Consider the following 19,622-nt stretch of genomic DNA (forward strand, 5'->3'; position numbering starts at 1 on the left):
TTAATGGCTCTCAGATTCAAGTCTATTGTTATTATTGATCTGTGTTGGCTGAATAATCTCTCAGGGGTTTGGGGGGGAAGTGCAGTGCAAACATTTATCATTGGCAGCATGAATCATAATGATGACAGCATATTTATTGAATCAAGGCGCCAACAGCCCCGCCCCTCCCCCCTCTATTAACAACTGGGTGGAATTTCAGGTCATCAACACGTAGAGCAAGGATCAATTTGTTTATGGATGTCGTTAAACAGCAAATCAGATAGATCCTGAGGGCAGCTCAGACTCATGCGAGCTGAAGGTGAACAAAAACACCAGACCGAAGGTTCGACGAGTTAGGGTCTGATTTGTTCCTAAATCGGAACTTTATTGACATAAGGAAAGTGTTGACAGTCTCCGTCATGACAGAGGATTAAAAGTCTGAACCTTCAAACTAATTGTTAACAATTTAATTTATTTTAGCCTTTGAGCATGTGCGACCACGATGTGGAAACTGAACCTGGTCTGACAATGAGCTAAAACAAGAGAGACCTGCAGGATCATAACTACCAGTTCACAGAAAGCAAAAACATCCAACAAATCTGGTTCCTGTCAATGTTCACTGGAAGAATAGAAAATTTGAGACTTCGTTCGCCGCCATCATCCTGGGGAATATTAGACTGATCTCATTAAGCTGTGTGGTAGTTTTACCATTAGCGCTGCTGTTTGTAGCATTTTTAGACAGTATATGTTATTTTTCACTTTGGAAAATAAAAGCATCTTAGAGCTGGAATATGTTGTTGCCAGTTACTTCGAAGGGAACATTTACACATTTTATTGGATATTACAAATACTCACGGTCTCAAATGGATTTAGGGAACCATAAATGAATATACAGGGCTAGATAAGAAAAATTTACGGAAGCAGTGAATTGTAAATTCGGTTTTGTTGGGTTTTATTTCATACACGCCTACATCATTACAGCCTGCAAGTTTATCTTTTACCTCGATCACTTTGTTTTGCTTTTCCCAAAAATCATTTAATTCAATTAAATTTATTTTGATCCTGGCATCTTACATTGGTCATGCAATTTATACATGAGAGCATCAAACGTGTATTTTCTCTCATTAATGACGATAATCACAGTTGTGTTTTATTACATCAACAATGACTTTACCTGCAGCTCCGCCTGCTCGGCTCCACAAACATGATTTATGATTATCAACTGCTGTATTGATAAGAACTCATCAATCATCTGCAGCTCAATAAAAACTGATCACAGATCAGATGCAGAGTCGGAGCGAACAGAGACTCACTGTGTTCTGATGCTCACATTGTACATTTTACCAAAATAAGAAAACCAGCAGGAGCTGATCTGAGATCTGCAGCTACAGGTGAGTTTATATTCTACCTGGAAGTGGATTCATTTAGTCCTAGACTGATGACGATGATGTTGGTTCTGTTAGTAGAATTACATCGTTAGTCACTTTTTCACAGCTGTGTGATCCTTGTAATATTCTCTAAACTCACATGGCTGCTGTTTTCTCCACTGATGTAAAACAATCATATTTTACCTTGCAACGAAACAAAGAACCTGGTTGTAGCAGTAAAGGTGGAGCTTGTTAGCACGGATCCTTCACAGACTAAAGTTTTAGGCAATAAGAATAAAAAGTCAAATTGAACAGTTTCTGAGAACGAGGTTAAAGTCTCAATGTTTTAGTGGCAGATTAATGAACTACAGAGGGCGTTTTTTTTTATTTACCTTAGTAAACATCAGACCATTCAGGTCAAGTAATAAAGTCTCAACAGAGATTAATTTGGTTTTATTGGGTCATAAACTCTCAATAAATGTTTTCCTAGTAGTGGCAATCACTACTACTGCTACCTGAAACCTGCAGCTCCAAGTTTAAAACCAAACCGATCAACGGTTCAGTTAGGATTAGATGAAAACACTGATTTGTCAACGATTGTGACTGATTGTGTATCGATTCTCTCAGTATGAAGCGTCATTTCTCATCTCTGGAGATTTACCTCATCGTCCTTTCCTCTCTCCTTCTGATCTGTTGTGTCGGACTGAGTGTAGTCTCATGGCTAAGCCTGAAGCCTGAAGGTAACTGATATTGTTTGTATAAACTGATCAGATCTCGGCAGAAATATTGATTAGTATCAATAGCGTGGTTCTGTGTCAAGGCGCCGGTGAGCCTGCAATGCTGAGCGGTCGGATGGTGATCACAGAGGGAGCTGTGTTCTCAGAAGAACTCAGAAACTCCAGCAGTCTGCAGTTCAAAAGTCTGGCTCTCGACATCCAGCAGTTGGTAAGAGCGCAAGCTTTTATTCTGAAGAAGAATGGGGTGATTTAATCATCAGAATGTGGTCACGCAACAAGCTTTTACTCTGAAAGACTATGGCTGTGATCTAGTAACATCAGTTTTCAGTATTTATGTTCATCTGATCACAGTCTGACATGTGATTGGTCCACAGGTGACGGAGGCATTCAGTCAGACTGAGCTCTGGCTGATCTACAGGTCCTGTCAGGTTCTGTCATTCAGGTGAGATTTCCCACCTGATCAGCTGATTTATCAGGCTGCGCAATGGTGATCAGTTGTAATCACGTCCAGTTATGGCTAGTTCAACTAGCAGTGCTAGTACCAGTAGTGGTACTTGCTCAAGTGCTACTAGTAGCACTATTGTGAAGAGAGTCACTAGCAGGACTAGTGCTATTAGTGCTACTAGTGGTACTAGTTCTTATACCAACTAGTCGCACTACTACCAATACAACTAGTGCACATAGTGAGGTCAGGGTGGGGGGGTGGCATCAGTCTGAAATGACAGACCGCTTCACTGTGCTTAAACCTAATAAACCAATTGTTGCTGCAACCTTGAAAACAAATGCTGAGTACATGATAACAACCTGCTAAGCCTGGTGGCAGGTGGAGCAGAGACCTACTGACCCACATCCATGATGATAAGAAATGATAACACCCACTGAATGGAGTGATCATTTCTGAATGTGATCTGTTGCATTACTGATCAATATTATCAACACAGATCAATCACATCAATGCTGATCAATAACATTAATTCTGATCACTAATATTACTGATCAACCACATAATTACTGATTAAACGGATCAATACTGATCACTTTCAACACAGCAACACAGCTGATCAACAAAGCAGCTTCTGATTGATTTTACAATGACTAGAATCAACTGATCAGTAATCAATCACCTGATGGTCTTACCGACGAAGTGATAATCATTTTTGATCCGGGTCGTCAGCCAGGGCAGCGTGGTTGTGAACTTTAACCTCTGGTTCGATCAGCTGATCAATGTGGAAGAGGCGGAACAACAGCTGGCAGTGGGGCTTCAGGAAGTCGAGGGTGGAGGATTGGTCATTGACCCAGACAGCATCCAGGTCACAGGTGAGCCTATGACTTCACAGTGACATCACAACCATGTTATAGGTCCTTAAATACAAACATTTCACCAAAGAACTATTTCTAATTCAGTTTGTAGGTTTTTTATGTTGGTCTTTGTCTCCATCGCTTTCATAAGAATCCAATCTCTTTGGCGTCACATATATTTTCTGTTAACTGTTATGCGTTTGTTATTACCGTTTAGTTTCTGTTATGCGTAGGCCTACACCTGCCACCTTGTGGTTAACCTTACACATCCTCCTGACATAAAGGAGGTTACGCAAAAATGTATGTGAACAATGGTGCGGCTATTATCTACGCTAACGCGTTGGTGAAATGCAATTACTTCTGGAACAATTCCTGCATTTCCAGGCATCAGTTCCCTTCCCACCAAACAGTAAACCAGTTGAAAGGGTTAACCAACCTTTGATGACCCATTGAAGACATCAGACCATTTCATGTATTTAACCCAGTTTTACATCATTAGCGGAACTGGATCTTGTTGATCTGGAACTTATGCCTGCATGTGTTCTTAGACTGTACTTGGTCATAACTAAAATAAAAGCAACAAATCCACAGAAAGTGATTTGGGGATGTGACTATGAATCTTTTCCTGCAGAAAAAAAAGATGAGACAACGACTGCACCAACGACCGTCAAAACCACCACAGGTGAGGAAAACACAAACAGGTGACTGTTTGTTTCACTGGAATCGACAAAGGAAGACCTGACAGGACTTTGGTTTTACACGTCTTTCTGCTCCAAGTCTAAGTAAAAGCAATAGATCAACAGGAACTGATTTGAGCATGTGACTGTGAATCTTTTTCTGCTAAAAAAACAAAACAGAAAAGTCAACCGCTTTACCTATGATTACAACAGGTGACTGATTTTTGAAGATGTTTGTCGTCCTCTGTGTCCAGTGATGTGTCCTCCAAATCATGTGTTCTGTGCTGATGAATCAACGTGTGTTCTGACCAATCGGTTTTGTGACGGAGTCGATGACTGTCCTGATGCCTCTGATGAAGACGCTGCTCGATGTGGTCAGTCATTTTTAATTTTTTTCCACAGGTCTGATTTAGATTAGATTCTCATAAAATATTTGGAGGAGCCACACTAATTATTAGTGGTGTTGTCGGTAATAGTTTGTCTGTAACCAGATGTTCCACGCTGATTCTTGAAGGATTTACCTGCCTCTGATGTCATCACTCTTGTCTCCATAGAGACGTCATGTGACGGACAGTTTGTGCTGACAGGGCCGAGCGGTTGGTTCAGTTCATCACTCTTTTCTGAGACATATAACAGCAGCATCTTCTGTCGCTGGATCATCAGGTCAGACATCACTGTACACTGTATACACAGTACACACACTGTATAGACTATACACAATGTATACAAACAGTACACACACAGTACGCCAGAGTTGGATTTTTCCAGGTATCTGTACTTTTCTTGGGTAGATTTATTACGGAACCTGAAGTTCAGGTTGCCTTTCCTTGTACACACTGCACACACCAGTGGCAAGCTGGCAATACTGGTTCAACGAGATATTATAATATTATGATCATTAAAATATTTTCACGGTGTAGAATAATTATGTAAACATAGTTTTTTGTTCAGCATTCATTAAATGTTATATTTTAAAACTGTATTTAGTAATTCTGAATGCTTCAGTATACTTCCTGTCTTGTACTCACTATACACACAATGTACAAAGAATATATAATTTCTGAGATTAAAAACAGTCATGTTGTTTATAGGGTTGAACAAGGACTTTCAGTTGAGATTAATTTCCATCAGTTCGAAACAGAGGAACACACTGATGTTCTGAAACTGTATGAAGGAATCGGAGCAAAGAAATATCTGTCAGGTAAACTTACTGCTCAAAAATAGTGACCCCTGTGTTTGATGTAAGGACAGTTGAATTTAAGACCTGAAGACTTTTTAACAGCTTACATCTGAACGATTCACAGATATGTTCTCGGGTTTGACCTCTCCTGGCATCGTGTGGCTATTGACGGACCAATGTACTGTTGAGTTTAAGACCGATGAATTCAACAACCTTGCAGGGTTCAATGCCACCTACAGAGCGGCCAACACCTCCAACCTCTCCAGTAACACAAACCACTACACTGCACCTCCTACAACAACACAGAATAATACTTTTACTGCAGCTGAGCCTGTATAAATGTTTCTGTGTCCAGATGAGGAGAAGCTCAACTGCACCTTTGAGGAAGGCATGTGTTTCTGGAAGCAGGACTACTATATGGATGACGGAGACTGGATTCGAACCAGGGGCCCCACGCACCCCCCAATGACCGGCCCCAGTGTTGACCACACGCTGGGTAACAGCTCTGGTATGTTTTGTTGCGTATAGTAATATTAGGGCTGCTGTGACTAATCTATGTCATTGATGACTTTGACAATGAAAATTCATTGACATCAATATTTTAAACTGATGAATAATTTTTTTTTTATGAGTCTGACAGCTTTAGGAGTTGTCATCCAACAGGAATTGCACTGCTGATGGTTGTGGAACTAGCATAGGCTCAGCTCTTGTTCCTCTTCATTTTCCTCATCCATACAACATCCTGGGATTTTATAATCCACTTACACTTATTCAGTGTTAATGACAACAAACTGAGCTTTACTAACCACATCTCATCAGAAAGGCCAGACCCCAGCTTTCTGAATAAGTAACCCAAGTCATTGTGCAGGCACTGGTCATATCTCATCTTAACTACTGCAGTGCTCTGCTGATGGGGCTACCATCATGCACCATGGAACCCTCTAGATGATCAAAAATGCAGCAGCACATCTCATTTTTGATCAGCCACAAGGACACATGCGATTACAGTTGGTGCAGAATGCTGTGGCACGCTTGCGTTCTCTTCATCGGCTTCACATTTACTTCAGGATCCAGTTTAAGATACTATTACTCACTTTTAAAGTCCTTAATGGTCTGGCACCTTCTTCGGAACTGGTGACTATCCATGTTGCAAATCACAATATCAGATCAACTCAACAGCACTATCTAGTTGTGCCCAGATCTAGATCAAAGTGTTGGGGTGACAGGGCCTTTGCTGTTATTGCCCCTAAGCTATGAAATTCATGTTATATCTGAGCACCATGCCTTTACTAACTCTCGCCTACAGAGTGGTCTACTCCACAGCACCTTCCCTCCTGAACTTACTCATCTAGGCCTACAATCCCTACGTAAAGTATCCATGTGTGCCACGTAGTATTACGATCATCATTAAAGTGCACAACATCCTGTGTCTTGTTGTACCATCCACTACCAGGTCCACCTCCCCACTTTTTCGTTTTATTTACTACGTCATTGCTTTCGGTGTCACAAATTTAAGCATCTGGGTTTTCATTGTGCTACACTGAAAGCTCAGAAGATCAATAGCTGATGCAAATAGATCCCATCAGCATCATCATGTAATGAACAGGGATTGGACAAAGCAGGTTTTTTTGATCCCTTGGGAATGAGAACAGGCTGCTTTAAGCTCTTTAGGTCATGTCACAGCGGTGGAACAAGTTACAAAACTCTGCATGCTCAGCAACCTCACACCCCCTCCCAAAAAAAAGAGACATCTCCTCAACAACTTCCTATTCACTAAAATGTGAAAAGAAAAAAATCCCATCTGTTTAGCTCCTACATCTCTGGATGGATGAGAATGAGACATCATCAACTCGATTGATGATAACGTACATACAACTGTTTAGATATCGATCACTGGGATCGGAAGCACGTTATAACAGGACTGATCCATACATTACTAGTCAGGATGTGGACAACAGTGGAGAAAATAAAGGAGGAGAATAGACAGGTATTTTACTACTGGGACCCAAACTATGTTTTTCAGCCATATTATGAATAAAGATGTCTACTGTGGCTCCACTGAATCCCAACTTAGTTGCTCCCGGTGAGTGTTGGCTAAAACTCCAATCACTGCACGCAGCATAGCAGCTCCCCTTTCAGTGTGTGTGTGTGATTGAATGGGTGAATGAGAAGCCGTGTGTTTTTAATTCTCAGATTTGTTCAAGATCTCTATGTAAAAAACTATTAGGCTATATCCCACATGAAATGGCATCATTACTATTCGTGATGCTACTCCATTTGTGATTTGACTAGCTATACTAATTGAGAAAATGGTTTTCATTTGGTTGTTGGTTGTGCTGGGCAGGAGCCCCGAGTCAATCTCGTGCTTTGTGTCGAAGCCTTTTTGTCTTCAACACGTGTTACTGCAGCTTGATGGGCCTGCAGAGACCTTTAAATGTCATGCTCATGATAATTTGTGTTTAGGGTTTAGGGTCTGCAAAACAACAGATGAGACAATGACATTAAACCAAAGATGGAAATGCAGGATAATATTTAGGCTGTGACTGAGTAAATAAATTAAAGCAAAGATTTGAAATTATAAAAACTTAACGAGAGATGATCAACCAATGAAAACTCTTTGAAAATTTTCATATTGTTCTGTAAAGTGATGATGATAATTAGCCATGTTGTTGTTCCAGTAGTATATTTAATATTAGTATTATTATAAGTAATATCAGCTGTATAAATCTTGGTATTAACAGTATTATGATCAGTATCATTGATGTGCTTGTGTTTGTCAGGTTTCTACATTGTCACCGCTCAGAGACCCGGCCAACGGTGGAATAGATTCATTATCGACAGCATTCGTCTGACTCCGTTCAAACAGCCCATGTGTCTTAGCTTCTGGTGAAAAACCAAACAAAAAAACCCAAACAAAAATAAACATTTAAAATAGGAGAAAACTACTGTAATAAGTGGAAAAAAGCTGTGTACACCTGTGTGCAGGTACCACATGTTTGGAGTGGACGTCTACAAACTGTATGTGTATTTCCTGCGGGGTTTTTCTGTGGTGTTCACAAAAGAAGGCAACTATGGCGACAACTGGAACTACGCCCAAGTGACCCTCAACGTGACGAAATCATTAACTGTCAGTGGCATCACACAGGAAATCCACTGCCTGGTTGGCTTATTGGTCAATAACTGATGGCTTGGTGTATCCTCTGACTTCTGCAGTTGGCGTTTGAAGCTGTAAAGTACGAAGGGACAAGAAACGACATCGCTCTGGATGACATCGCACTGGCACCTGGTTCCTGTGGCCCTGCCCCACCTGAACCCACAAAAATACCACTTCCAACAACCACGCCCCCTATTCCAGGTGAGGCTCATGTTACCCCCACCCCCCATTATCAATGTGAACTTCACAACAGCGTGAACATAAGGCTTCAGCAATGTACCTAAACATGTTCACACATACACCTGTGATCTGGGTCCACTCTGACTCTGCTTCCTTTGCTCTGATTGGTCCAGCTGACTGCGGAGGACCTTTCAACCTCTGGGAGCCAAACTCCACCTTCAGCTCCCCAAACTACCCTCAGCCATATGGGAAAGAGGCTAAGTGTGAGTTCACCTGTCTGGCCACAGCCGACCGCAGCCTTTACTGTGCACTTACACTTGTAATTGTACTTATATGTTCAAACACTTGTAATTACACATCTTTTTTATATTTACACTGTATTTATCTGTGATTAAACCCTGAACATCCTCCATGTTCACCTGTGGATTTGAAGCTCACCTGTTATCTGGTGTGCAGGTCTCTGGACTCTCCACGCTGTGGAGGGTCGAAACATCCAGCTCCACTTCCTGGACTTTAACATTGAAGAGACCAAAGACATTGTAGAGGTGCGAGATGGAGCGGAGCATAACTCCACCTTACTAGGTAACTTATTTTTGAAACCTACACGTAAATTAGTCTAAACCTGTTCAGGTATTAACTGGTTGGTTTTTATTCAGCTATCCTCACAGGCAGGGACAACCTCACCCACGACTTGTTCTCAACAACCAATCAGATGACAGTTTGGTTCTATACAGACGACTCAGTGCAGGTTGGGGGTTTCAAGGCCAACTTTACTACTGGGATTGGCCTGGGGTCACCAGGTGAGACACAGGGGTAGGTTACAGCAGTATTATAGATTATCGGTTACTGATAATTTGTCATTTGAGAACAGCTCCATGTGGAGACGGTGAGTTCCAGTGTCAGACGGGAACCTGTATCCATGGTATCGATCAATGTAATGGCGTGGTCAACTGTCTTGATGGCTCTGATGAAGCAGACTGTGGTGAGTAGGCATTTGATGATCAATCATCAACCGATAATACCACGGGATCAGCTTTAATGTTTTCACGTGATGGTGACAGTCACATCGCATTTCATTAGCACTTCACACCATGCTAAATTAAAACTGTGTATGGTCATGTTGCCACATTCGGATGTGTCGTCACATCAAGTGACTTTGAATAACAGTACTGTTACATTCAACCCATACACTTCCTCACTTAAAAGACCATCTACTTTAGTGGCAGTGTATGAGGCTCTGTGTTGCAGCATCAATAGGAAGTGTATCTCCCATACACCAAACATCTCCAATTTACAGAGATAGAATAGATTTAAATGATCTTATACACACACGCACACACACACTGCATGAATAGTTAACTCATACTTATCATCTTCGCACACTGTTTGCTTTTAAATCTGTAGCTGTAAACTCTTAAGCATTTTCCTGACTGAGGAGCTCCAGGGAGTCTCTTCCTCATCACTTTACATCCTTAACCCTCCCAAGGACTTTTCTTTCAGGTTTGTGGTAAACTGACCCTATACCCCGTCTCCCTGAATGACTGTACCCCTTATCTAGAAACTGTTAATACCGTTATAACTCCCGGTTATGAAATTGTTAGTTTGTAATTAAAACACACTGTGTAATGTGACATCATCTTACGTCGATATATAATTTGATTATATTACAGCACATTGTTACTGTTACATTAATTTCTTTCAGTAACTTGTTCCATAAGTTCATGTTGTGATTGTCACATTACCATCTCCTGCTGTTTCTACACAGAAATCGAGTCAGCTATCTTTAAGACACGCCCGTCATCCATCAGATACAGTCCTATTAGCCGTCTGGCTGCCTACAGTGCCAGCGTGTCATATCACGTGTAGACTTTGAAACTGTCAGTAACAAAGCAGTAGCATGACTCTGAAATCATAACACTAGTTATTTTAGATTTCAGCGATGACAACCCTTTATTTTTGTTTCTCCTGAACTCATATTTCGCTCAACTTAACAGGTGGTTTTATTTAAACAAGCACAGCCTGTAGCTGCCAACAGCCATTGTTGACAAGTTTTATCTAAACTTCAGGTGTCCCCAAACCGAAAATAACTGACAGTGTGCAATGTGTCATCAGTTGTGCTGCAGGTAAATGGTTCCAGACGTCTTCAGGTTAAACTCGTCTCCTCCCTGCTCACTGTGTGTGCTGACAGCTGGAACTCACACATGTCTGACTTTATCTGTCAGTACCTGGGATACAGGTAACTCGGGTGTTTGCCTTTGGACCAATATACGGTTGTAGAAGGAAAAGGACTTCTGATTCTTTTCTGTGATTCTCTGCAGGTCTGGGGAGGCCTTACTGCTGCCGGCACTGCCACAAGATTCACCATTTGCAACAATCAAAGTCACCAACAACGGAGCACTAGAAACCAGTGTCAGGTACTAACTCCTGAACCAGGAGTAGAACCACACTTACAACTAGAGGTAGAGTCGGTTTAAGGCAGCAAACCTCTCCTACAATTACAACCACCAGGTTCAAAAAGGAATTAGGGCAAGAGTCACAATCAAAAGCAACAAAATAAAGAATTACAAAATATTAAGCTAAAGCACTGAAAACCACAACCAGAGCTAGAAATACAACCAGACCAGGATCAGGAGTGGACCCAGAAACAGAGCCATATTTGATCATTTTGGGAAAAGTCAAATAAAAAGTTATAAAAACTAAAGAAATAAAAACAAAATAAAAACCTGCATTTCTGTGGTTCAGCCTTCAATTTAATTCTTTTGTTTCTCACCTGGATATTTGTGTTGATTTTACAGTAAAACCTGTGCCAGTGAGAAAGTGGTTTCTCTGACCTGTAACAACCAACGTGAGTTCACTCTCAAACACTATGTTATGTCATTAAACAGCCTTCATCACTGACACCAAACTGTTAACAGTTTAGTTCTTCAGATTCATCTGAAGATTACATCTGTCTGAGTGAAATGAGATGTTCAAAATGTGCAGACTGATCTCTGTGTAATCCTGTGTGTTTCAGCTTGTGGAGTTCGTCAAGTCCCTTTCACCTCAAGAGAGGCAAACGAATCAGAAGAAAGGCAACATGGTAAGAAAAATAACCCTATTTGCTTGAATCTGATATATTGCTGGCTGTTCTTTGTACCTGAATTACAGAGTTATCCCGATTAGAAATTACAATGTAAGTTTGAGACCGCGTGTGCAGCCCCTGAATTGAGACACAAACACTGTGTGTTTTTACCTGTCAGGTGACTCCCGAGTGGTGGGCGGGGTTGATGCAGTGAAAGGGGCGTGGCCGTGGATTGCGTCTCTGCATTGGAAGGGTCGTCACGTATGTGGAGCCTCACTGATTGGCAGAGATTGGCTGCTGACTGCTGCTCACTGTGTCTACGGGTGAGAAACTCAAATCACAAATCATGTCCTTCAAAAAGAAATGGTCAGTGGTCACTAAGTAGCAGAGTCCAGTTTGAAACTGAGCCCAAAGAGGCTTCAATGCTTCTACCACAAAGTGTTTCACATTCAGTAAACAATAACTCTGCATCTTATCCGATCAATCATGAGAGCAGCAGAGAAGACATGCAAATAATGTCGTCATGTTAGATTCCAAAGCTCAGGAGCAGGCACAGGTACCTAAAGTACATAGGTTCAGTTTAAGGAAAAAGGAAACAAATTTCTATTCCATAGAATATTCTCCTGAGTTATCGGATCTAATGCCCACCCAAAATGTTTGAAATTCAGGAAAGCTGACACAAATGTGCCTTTGTCTGCCCTACAACAAGCACAATAAGCTCAGGCAACCTGTTCTGCTTTGGTGGTAAAAATGTAATCAGAAGAATTTTCTGCACCAGAATGCGATCTCTCATTAACACAACATACCGTAGGGGGTGTTAATAGTGGGAGACGGACATCTGCTGTGTAGAAACTCATGGGATGTTGGTCTTTCTCACCTGCATCTGTGTAACACTGACTCTTACAGAAACATAAAACACAAAGTAAATTCAGTTTGTTCTCCACAGGAAGAACCTTCATCTCCAGGCCTGGTCGGCTGTTCTTGGCCTTCACGATCAGCGTGACATAAACTCTGAAGCCGTTCAAAAGCGAAATATTGATCGGGTCGTCATCAATAGACAGTACAACAGAAGAACCAAACAGGCGGACATCGCCATGATGCATCTAGAGCAGCCTGTCAACTTTAACCGTCAGTAACATCACATATATAAACACATCTGACCTGTTATTAAACAAACAAATTAAACATAATTTTACTGGATAAGTCTTCTCAAATGTATCATCTGGTTTTTATCCTTGTACTCATCTAACAGCAAAACACAAATTAAGAACTTAAACAAAATCAATAATACAAACATTATTTCACAATTACAAAGTTCGCTAGTTTAGAAAAATCTAAAATATATTAGAGATTGAACCTGTCCTGTTAAATCTGCTAAATACATTATTGCAGTATGTTGTCAGACCTTATAACAGAAAATTAAAAGTCTAAAGCATTTAATGATTAAGAATAACATTTAAAACTGAATGTACTTGTAGTGTTATGATAAGAGTATGAGCTGAATGCAAAGTAACAGCAGGGTTACATGAAAGGAAAAGGAAAAATAATTGGATTTATGTTATAATAAACAGCATCTATGTGGACGATAATAACAGCTGCATTTTACAGCTTCATTTCTGAATAGAGAGATGAGATTTTACTTAAAAACATACATGGAGGCCACTTAACTCCTTACCCACACTCTTTTTAAGCAATTGAAATGTTTGAGTCTCTGCATTAAGATCGTTTGTTAGCTGTTGTCCAATTAAAGCGTCGTTCAAATGCAAAAAGATGATGAAGAAGATACACAACAGTGACAAACTGGTTGATTTGTTTTTGGTATTAGAAAATAATTTTTACATTTTAAAATCTTAAATCTTTCTCACCATATAAGGTCCTTTCCACAGCCTAGCCTGGCTTTTTATGAACAACTATAAGCAAATTATTTATAGCTTCTTTTTGAAATGAACTGAATGATACATGAAATATCTCCTGGTTGGTGTTTCTCAGAGTGGATCCAGCCAGTGTGTTTGTCAGAGGGTCAGAACGTCCCAACAGGACAAAAATGTTTCATCGCAGGCTGGGGATATGATGCTGAGGGAGGTGAGACACAGAGGACAAACTGAGACTAACTTCGACTAACAGTCACAGTGTTGCATTTAAATACCATCTTTTACCCTCATCTTCTACTTTCTTTTAGGTTTTCTCCCGAATGTTCTCCAGGAGGCCGAGGTTCCTCTGGTGGATCAGGTTCAGTGTCAGGAACAGTTACCTGAGTACACCATTACCTCCAGCATGCTGTGTGCCGGATACCCAGAGGGAGGGATCGACTCCTGCCAGGTAAAACAATACTTCACCCAGACGTAGACTCAGATCCAGATCAGGTCCTGGGACTTGTGCAACTAAGCAAGATTAATGGTTTATCCGATTATCTTTGGGCTTAGTTTATTTTTTCAATACCTCAAAGCTGGCTTACTTAGAAAGTTTAAATCTGCATTTTTGTTTACAGGGAGACTCCGGAGGTCCACTCATGTGTCTTGACAATGGACACTGGACTCAGATTGGTCAGTAAACCACACACTAAGTATTTAGCATTTAATGAGAGAACACAGACGAGGTTTGATGATTTTAAATATAAAACTGTAAAATTTACAGTAACTAAGGTTTGAAATGCTGTATTGTGTTTGGCTCTTCGACAGGTGTGACTTCATTTGGGAGGGGCTGTGGGCGTCCGCAGAGCCCTGGAGTCTATGCCCGAGTCTCTGCCTTCAGCTCCTGGATCGCCGAGACCAGACGCTCTTTACCACCTTCGCCATCATTTTCTTTATCACCGTGAGACATTTAATGTAATTCTCTGTAACTCTGTGATGCTACAAAACACAGATACAGATCAACGAAAGAACCAGAACCAAGAGTTTTACTGTCACATGCAAAGATTTTCAACTCCACTGTGAAAAAACTAAACTGTGTTAGAAAATCACATCTATAGGATAGTTAATCAATCAGAAGAAAGGACAAATAATTAACACATAAGACTATTAAAATAAATGTATTAGATGTATTAAAATAAAAAACATTAACAGTGTGTATTGTGTGTGTGGGTTTCTTTATGTGTGTACTTGCAGGTACATCACATGGATGTTCTTTGAGTGCATGAGTTCACGGTCCAGTGGTGTGAGTGTGAGTGTATTGTAAGAGTGTGTTCATAGTGTTCCTGAGTTCAGCAGTTTGATGGCCTGTAGGAAGAGTCACTTTCTGAGTCTGCTGAATCTAGCTCTGATGCTTCTGTATTGTTTCCCTGATGGCCTTATTTTAACGGGTCTGTGGCTGCGGTGGTTGATATTTTTTAGCTTCTGCTCTTTTGAGTGTAGAGGTCCTGCATGGACAGCAGCTCAGACCTCATAATGTGTTGCGCCACTTTATTGACGGGAAATTCCAATGTACATTTTTTATTTCATGAATTTTGTCTGGTGTTGCACTACAATGTGCTCTCAGGCCCACTGTAAGTTCTAGATGGAAATGGATGAAAACACCTGGTGAGTGACTCCATGAAAAAAATATTACATTTACATTATGAGCTGAGCTGGAGTTAGTGAAAATGTTATGTGATGTGTGAGTGACAGGTATGTGATTTATTTTGTTTATATTAATTACTGTTTTCTAAAATACCTTTTCCCTAACATACCTTTTCCCTAACATATCCTTTGTGACAGTTGTCTAAAATCAGTTTAAACCTGACACATTTATTTTCTTAACAGAAATGACAACAACACTGAAAAAATTAATTGAAAATTAGTGGAACTGAAAATCAGCTAACGGCAGAAAACATGGAAGGATGCAACCAAGTAGTCTTTGGTTTAGAAACTGATTAGTTTTACTTTTGCACTACCTGGTGGGGAAAATAAATAATGTCACTGTGGCTGACAAATTCACTTGTTTTTACATTCCACATTCCTCATATATTAAGAGACATTATAATCACATGACAATGAAAGAAAGAAATAAACTAAATATAACTCGCACAACCTTAGTGACAAATCCGACTTCTTTTTGTTGAAAGCCCATAATTGAATAATTTAGAATGCTTTGTAGCTGCCCACTAATTCTTTTATTTTACTGTTACTAGTCACCCATTGAATCCCTGTCCTTTGCCTCACCGATAAAGTGTGTGTGTGGTTGCCAGTGCTATTCTGTTTATTTAAAGGATGCGTCCGGACAGTTAGGTAAAACCTAGACAACTTACAAACATCCAAACAACATAGCAACAGCTACAAATGATCCATTGATGATTATTTATTACTTAAGGGCTTTTTCAGTAACTCCCATGACGATGGGCAACTAACAAGTACGTTTTGCTAAAAGAAGCATAGATAATACTGTGGTGCAAGAATGAAAACATATTTAACTGTTAACTCAGGGTCTGCTTTCTCACTATTGTGTCCGTGGGAATGTGCGCGTGATAACAATTACCTAATGAACTGCCTCTTGCTGTGCAGTGAACACACACACACACACACACACACACACACACACACTCCTACCCAGTGATTGTCTCAGCTGCTGATATAAACAGTGTCTCAGGCTCTTCACCAGACGTGAACTGCAGTTTCAATTCTCTTAATCGTCACACGCCTGAGGTAAGTACATCTTATTTATGTCTTGGGGAAATAAATTGCATTGTGTCATTGTGTTTTTAAACAAACAAATAATTTTATGAATTACACTAGGTGTTTCTACTTGGTTATGTCTTGTCTGGTCCAAAAGCTGTATTTTAATGCTGTATGTTACAGCAGCAGCTTTTGCTTTAACTGAAATTTATTGAGGAACTATTGAATTCATTTTTTGTTTTCACTGTTGGAAAATAATAATGAAAACCAATAATCTTCGGCAGGTATAGTTCTGCAAAGAGCCAAGTATCCTGTACCTTTGTAGGAACAATGTCTACAGGCTACCTCTTCCTCTTGCTGCTCCCTCTGCTGTCAGCTCAGACCTATCACTGGGGCCCCTGTCCTACTCCGAAAGTACAACCCAACTTCAACTTACAGCAGGTGACACACACGGAGTATAAATACATTTAGGTATACTGTTTATGCCATCCATGCTATATTCTAGACCACACAAAACTAATGACCTGTCACCAACAGTATCTGGGTCGATGGTATGAGATTGAGAGGTTGCCTGTTCAGTCTGAGAAAGGAAAATGCATTGAGGCAAACTACGGCATGAGAAAAGATGGCACAATCCAGGTTCTGAAATCTCGGTTCTAGTGAGTATTTTTCCTCTCTACGTGTTTTATCTTTAGGTTCTCTTTGTGTGCTGCAACTATTTTCCGATTAAGAAAACTGGATATGACCAAGAAATGTTGATGCGGGTTGTGTAGACTCTGAAGTGACTGAACGCCTCATAGTGATCAGATTTAGAATTGGAATCTATTTTATCGGTCAAGCACGCAAACAATGTGTCTGTGCGTTCCAAATTTCACAAACAGGAAAAGAATAAAATTAAGGATTAATCAGAGCAAAAGAACAATAATCAAACACACAAAAGCAATATGGACACTCCAGAATATAAACACAACTACACAACAAACTCTTAGCATCACGCTGCTTTTACTGCAGCAGGGTGGCAGCCGTGTTACTCCTTGTCTGTATTCACACTTGTTTCTGCCTTGTCCAGTGACAATCACACCATCTACAAACTGGTGATCTAAAGACAGACGTCCAGCAGGACGGCATTAAATGCACAGCTAAAATCAGCAAACAGGATCATGGCGTCTTTCCTACATTTATCCCAATTTTTGAGGATTAAATACAGTCCAAGGTAGACCGGATACTCCACAGATCTGTTTAATTAATTTGCCAATTGCATGGAGTCTAACAGGGGGCATATTGTTTGAAAAAGGCATAGAATGGCTCTCAAGGATGTTCATGGCCTTATCGGTCAGAACAATAAGCGTGGAGCCTGTTATCCTCCATTTCTGGGTGACCGGAATTATGTCTGATTCTGGAAATGAGATGCAGAGTTGGATTGACTGCTTGAACGTGCCTATATATGTATGAGGGCTAGCTGGTCAGTACTTTGAAGAGGATTGTCTCTGTGTATCAACAGTCACATCCTCTAATCTTGTTTTGTCCTTGCTTAAACATATAGCATGTATAAGTCTGCACTGTAGCCTTAGTTTAAAAAAAATGCAAGTCTAAACTCTTTGTGTCTCAGTAAAGACAAGGTGAGGTGGACAGAAGGGACAGCAGTGATTCCAGATGCAAGAGAACCAGCCAAACTTGCAGTCAGCTTCTCATATTGTAAGTTGTCTACATTATTCTTAACATTCTTCATCTTGTTTTTGTCATGTGTCATTTGCATCACACATAGCAGCTTTTCCATTCATCACTGAACTCATCTGTGCTCAGCACACATACCCCCTAAATGCCAATATTACTGGCTCATACATGACAGAGGAGCCTCATTGCATTGGTTATGTCCATGACAATGAGCTTGTTGATCTGTCAGTAAAGGCCATGCATTATCATTTACTCTGGTTCACCAAGTTATTAGCTGACTTTAGCATTACAACATTGTCAGGCTTTAACATTTAAACTCGGATGAGTTGTTTAGTCTGAGTTTTGACATGGTGCCATCTTCAGGCATTGTAGACATTATTGATATCTATATGCAGATGACACCTGCACCTGATATTTTAGCTGACTAACATAGTAGGACTAAGGACCACAGAGCTTAAACTCATTGTAAAACTGTTGCAGTTGGATGTATAAACAAAGTCACCCTGTGTGCACATAACTAAACAGTTACTGAAATTCAAATCAGTATGGTTTTCCTTAATTTAATTATTAGTTTTAATCATTTGTAAACTTCTTTAAAAATGTTTACTTCATTATATCCATTTTACACTTTTTGTAGTATGCAGTTTTGTTTTGCGAATTCATTTATGAACGATGGTTTACAAAACAATTATTACCTTTGCACCCAGTTACTCCCTACAGCCCGTACTGGGTTCTGACCACCGACTACACCAGCTTGTCTGTCGTGTACTCTTGCGAGGACTACTTCCGCCTCTTCCATGTAGACTATGCCTGGATCTTCGGCCGGCCGCGCTTCCTGCCTCCAGACACAGTGCGGTATGCAAAAAACCTGCTGGCCAGCGAAGGAATCGACCTGTTCAAGATGAGGGCCACAGATCAGATGGGTTGCAAGGATAACTAGGAACTATTTGAGATCATTGCTGTAATCACTGTTGGCATATGTGGTGGGACCATTAATATTAGGGCCGGCTGTATATTATGAACATACTGAACTCCTGAAGCAGTTTCAAGTAGATGCAGTTATTAGGCAAAGAGAATTGTTTTTTCCTCATATTAGATGAAAAACCAAAAAAAAAAAAAAAACATTATGTTGCAACTTTCTTATGTTGTTGAAAGAGAAGGTAACAAAAACTTGTTTAAACTGCAATTTAAAAAAATATATATCTTTATATTTTATTTCTGAGTATCTCTTCTGTAAATAAACATAAGAGGAATGAATTTTAAAAAACCAACATCAACAAACTAGTTAATTGTAGAAAGTAGGAATGTTGACACATTCCAACTATGATTATGTATTGTTTTTTTCATACTCTGGTAGTATTATTAAACCTTATGTCTTGCCTAAAGAATGAAAAATGGAAATATTAAAATGAGCAGGTTCCTTTTTAAATGGAAACACAATTCAGGTTTTACTGAGATTATTAAAGATGAAGCCTGCTCATTAAAGACTGTTTTTGCATTTATCCCATGAACATTAACCCAACTATCAACTATCAGAATCTTCACAGCCATTTTTCTCTGTCCACAAAATTATGGCACTATAGCCAAGCAAGTAGGAAAAGGCTCATTAGTCTGGGTGTTCTGTGGTGGTGTGGAAAACAGAAACAAGTTTGAAATCCCTACAGATTATTTCTTATGAATCATTTCATATTAAAAGTTTTCAAACACAAACTGTGTATGAGAATCGCT

At 40.1% G+C, this 19,622-nt stretch overlaps 2 protein-coding genes across 3 annotated transcripts; both read left to right on the forward strand.

The window, feature by feature from the left end:
• Nucleotides 1-1,251: 1,251 nt before the first annotated feature.
• On the forward strand, nt 1,252-14,698 carry tmprss15 (transmembrane serine protease 15). Its single transcript, XM_067485944.1, has 28 exons — nt 1,252-1,370; nt 1,974-2,086; nt 2,167-2,291; nt 2,458-2,525; nt 3,258-3,400; nt 4,014-4,064; nt 4,314-4,433; nt 4,614-4,722; nt 5,151-5,260; nt 5,364-5,504; nt 5,595-5,747; nt 8,020-8,125; nt 8,225-8,366; nt 8,453-8,594; nt 8,747-8,836; nt 9,030-9,155; nt 9,230-9,373; nt 9,445-9,555; nt 10,686-10,809; nt 10,892-10,987; nt 11,369-11,418; nt 11,587-11,652; nt 11,813-11,957; nt 12,581-12,762; nt 13,624-13,716; nt 13,814-13,953; nt 14,123-14,177; nt 14,313-14,698. The coding sequence occupies exons 2-28, from the start codon at nt 1,975-1,977 to the stop codon at nt 14,447-14,449; spliced, it is 3,081 nt and encodes a 1,026-aa protein (XP_067342045.1). The 5' UTR covers nt 1,252-1,370; nt 1,974; the 3' UTR covers nt 14,450-14,698.
• Nucleotides 14,699-16,153: 1,455 nt separating this feature from the next.
• On the forward strand, nt 16,154-19,604 carry apodb (apolipoprotein Db). 2 transcript variants are annotated; one of them, XM_067486936.1, is made up of 5 exons: nt 16,154-16,250; nt 16,546-16,661; nt 16,758-16,879; nt 17,830-17,915; nt 18,602-19,604. In XM_067486936.1, exons 2-5 carry the CDS (start codon nt 16,551-16,553, stop codon nt 18,832-18,834), a joined length of 552 nt encoding a protein of 183 aa, XP_067343037.1. In that variant the 5' UTR covers nt 16,154-16,250; nt 16,546-16,550; the 3' UTR covers nt 18,835-19,604. The 2 variants fall into 2 exon arrangements, with proteins under 2 accessions (XP_067343037.1, XP_067343035.1); XM_067486934.1 differs by having other exon boundaries at nt 16,157-16,250; nt 16,505-16,661.
• Nucleotides 19,605-19,622: the final 18 nt, after the last annotated feature.

The sequence above is a fragment of the Channa argus genome, chromosome 19, assembly GCF_033026475.1.
Source record: "Channa argus isolate prfri chromosome 19, Channa argus male v1.0, whole genome shotgun sequence".
In the NCBI taxonomy this organism is placed as follows: domain Eukaryota; kingdom Metazoa; phylum Chordata; class Actinopteri; order Anabantiformes; family Channidae; genus Channa; species Channa argus.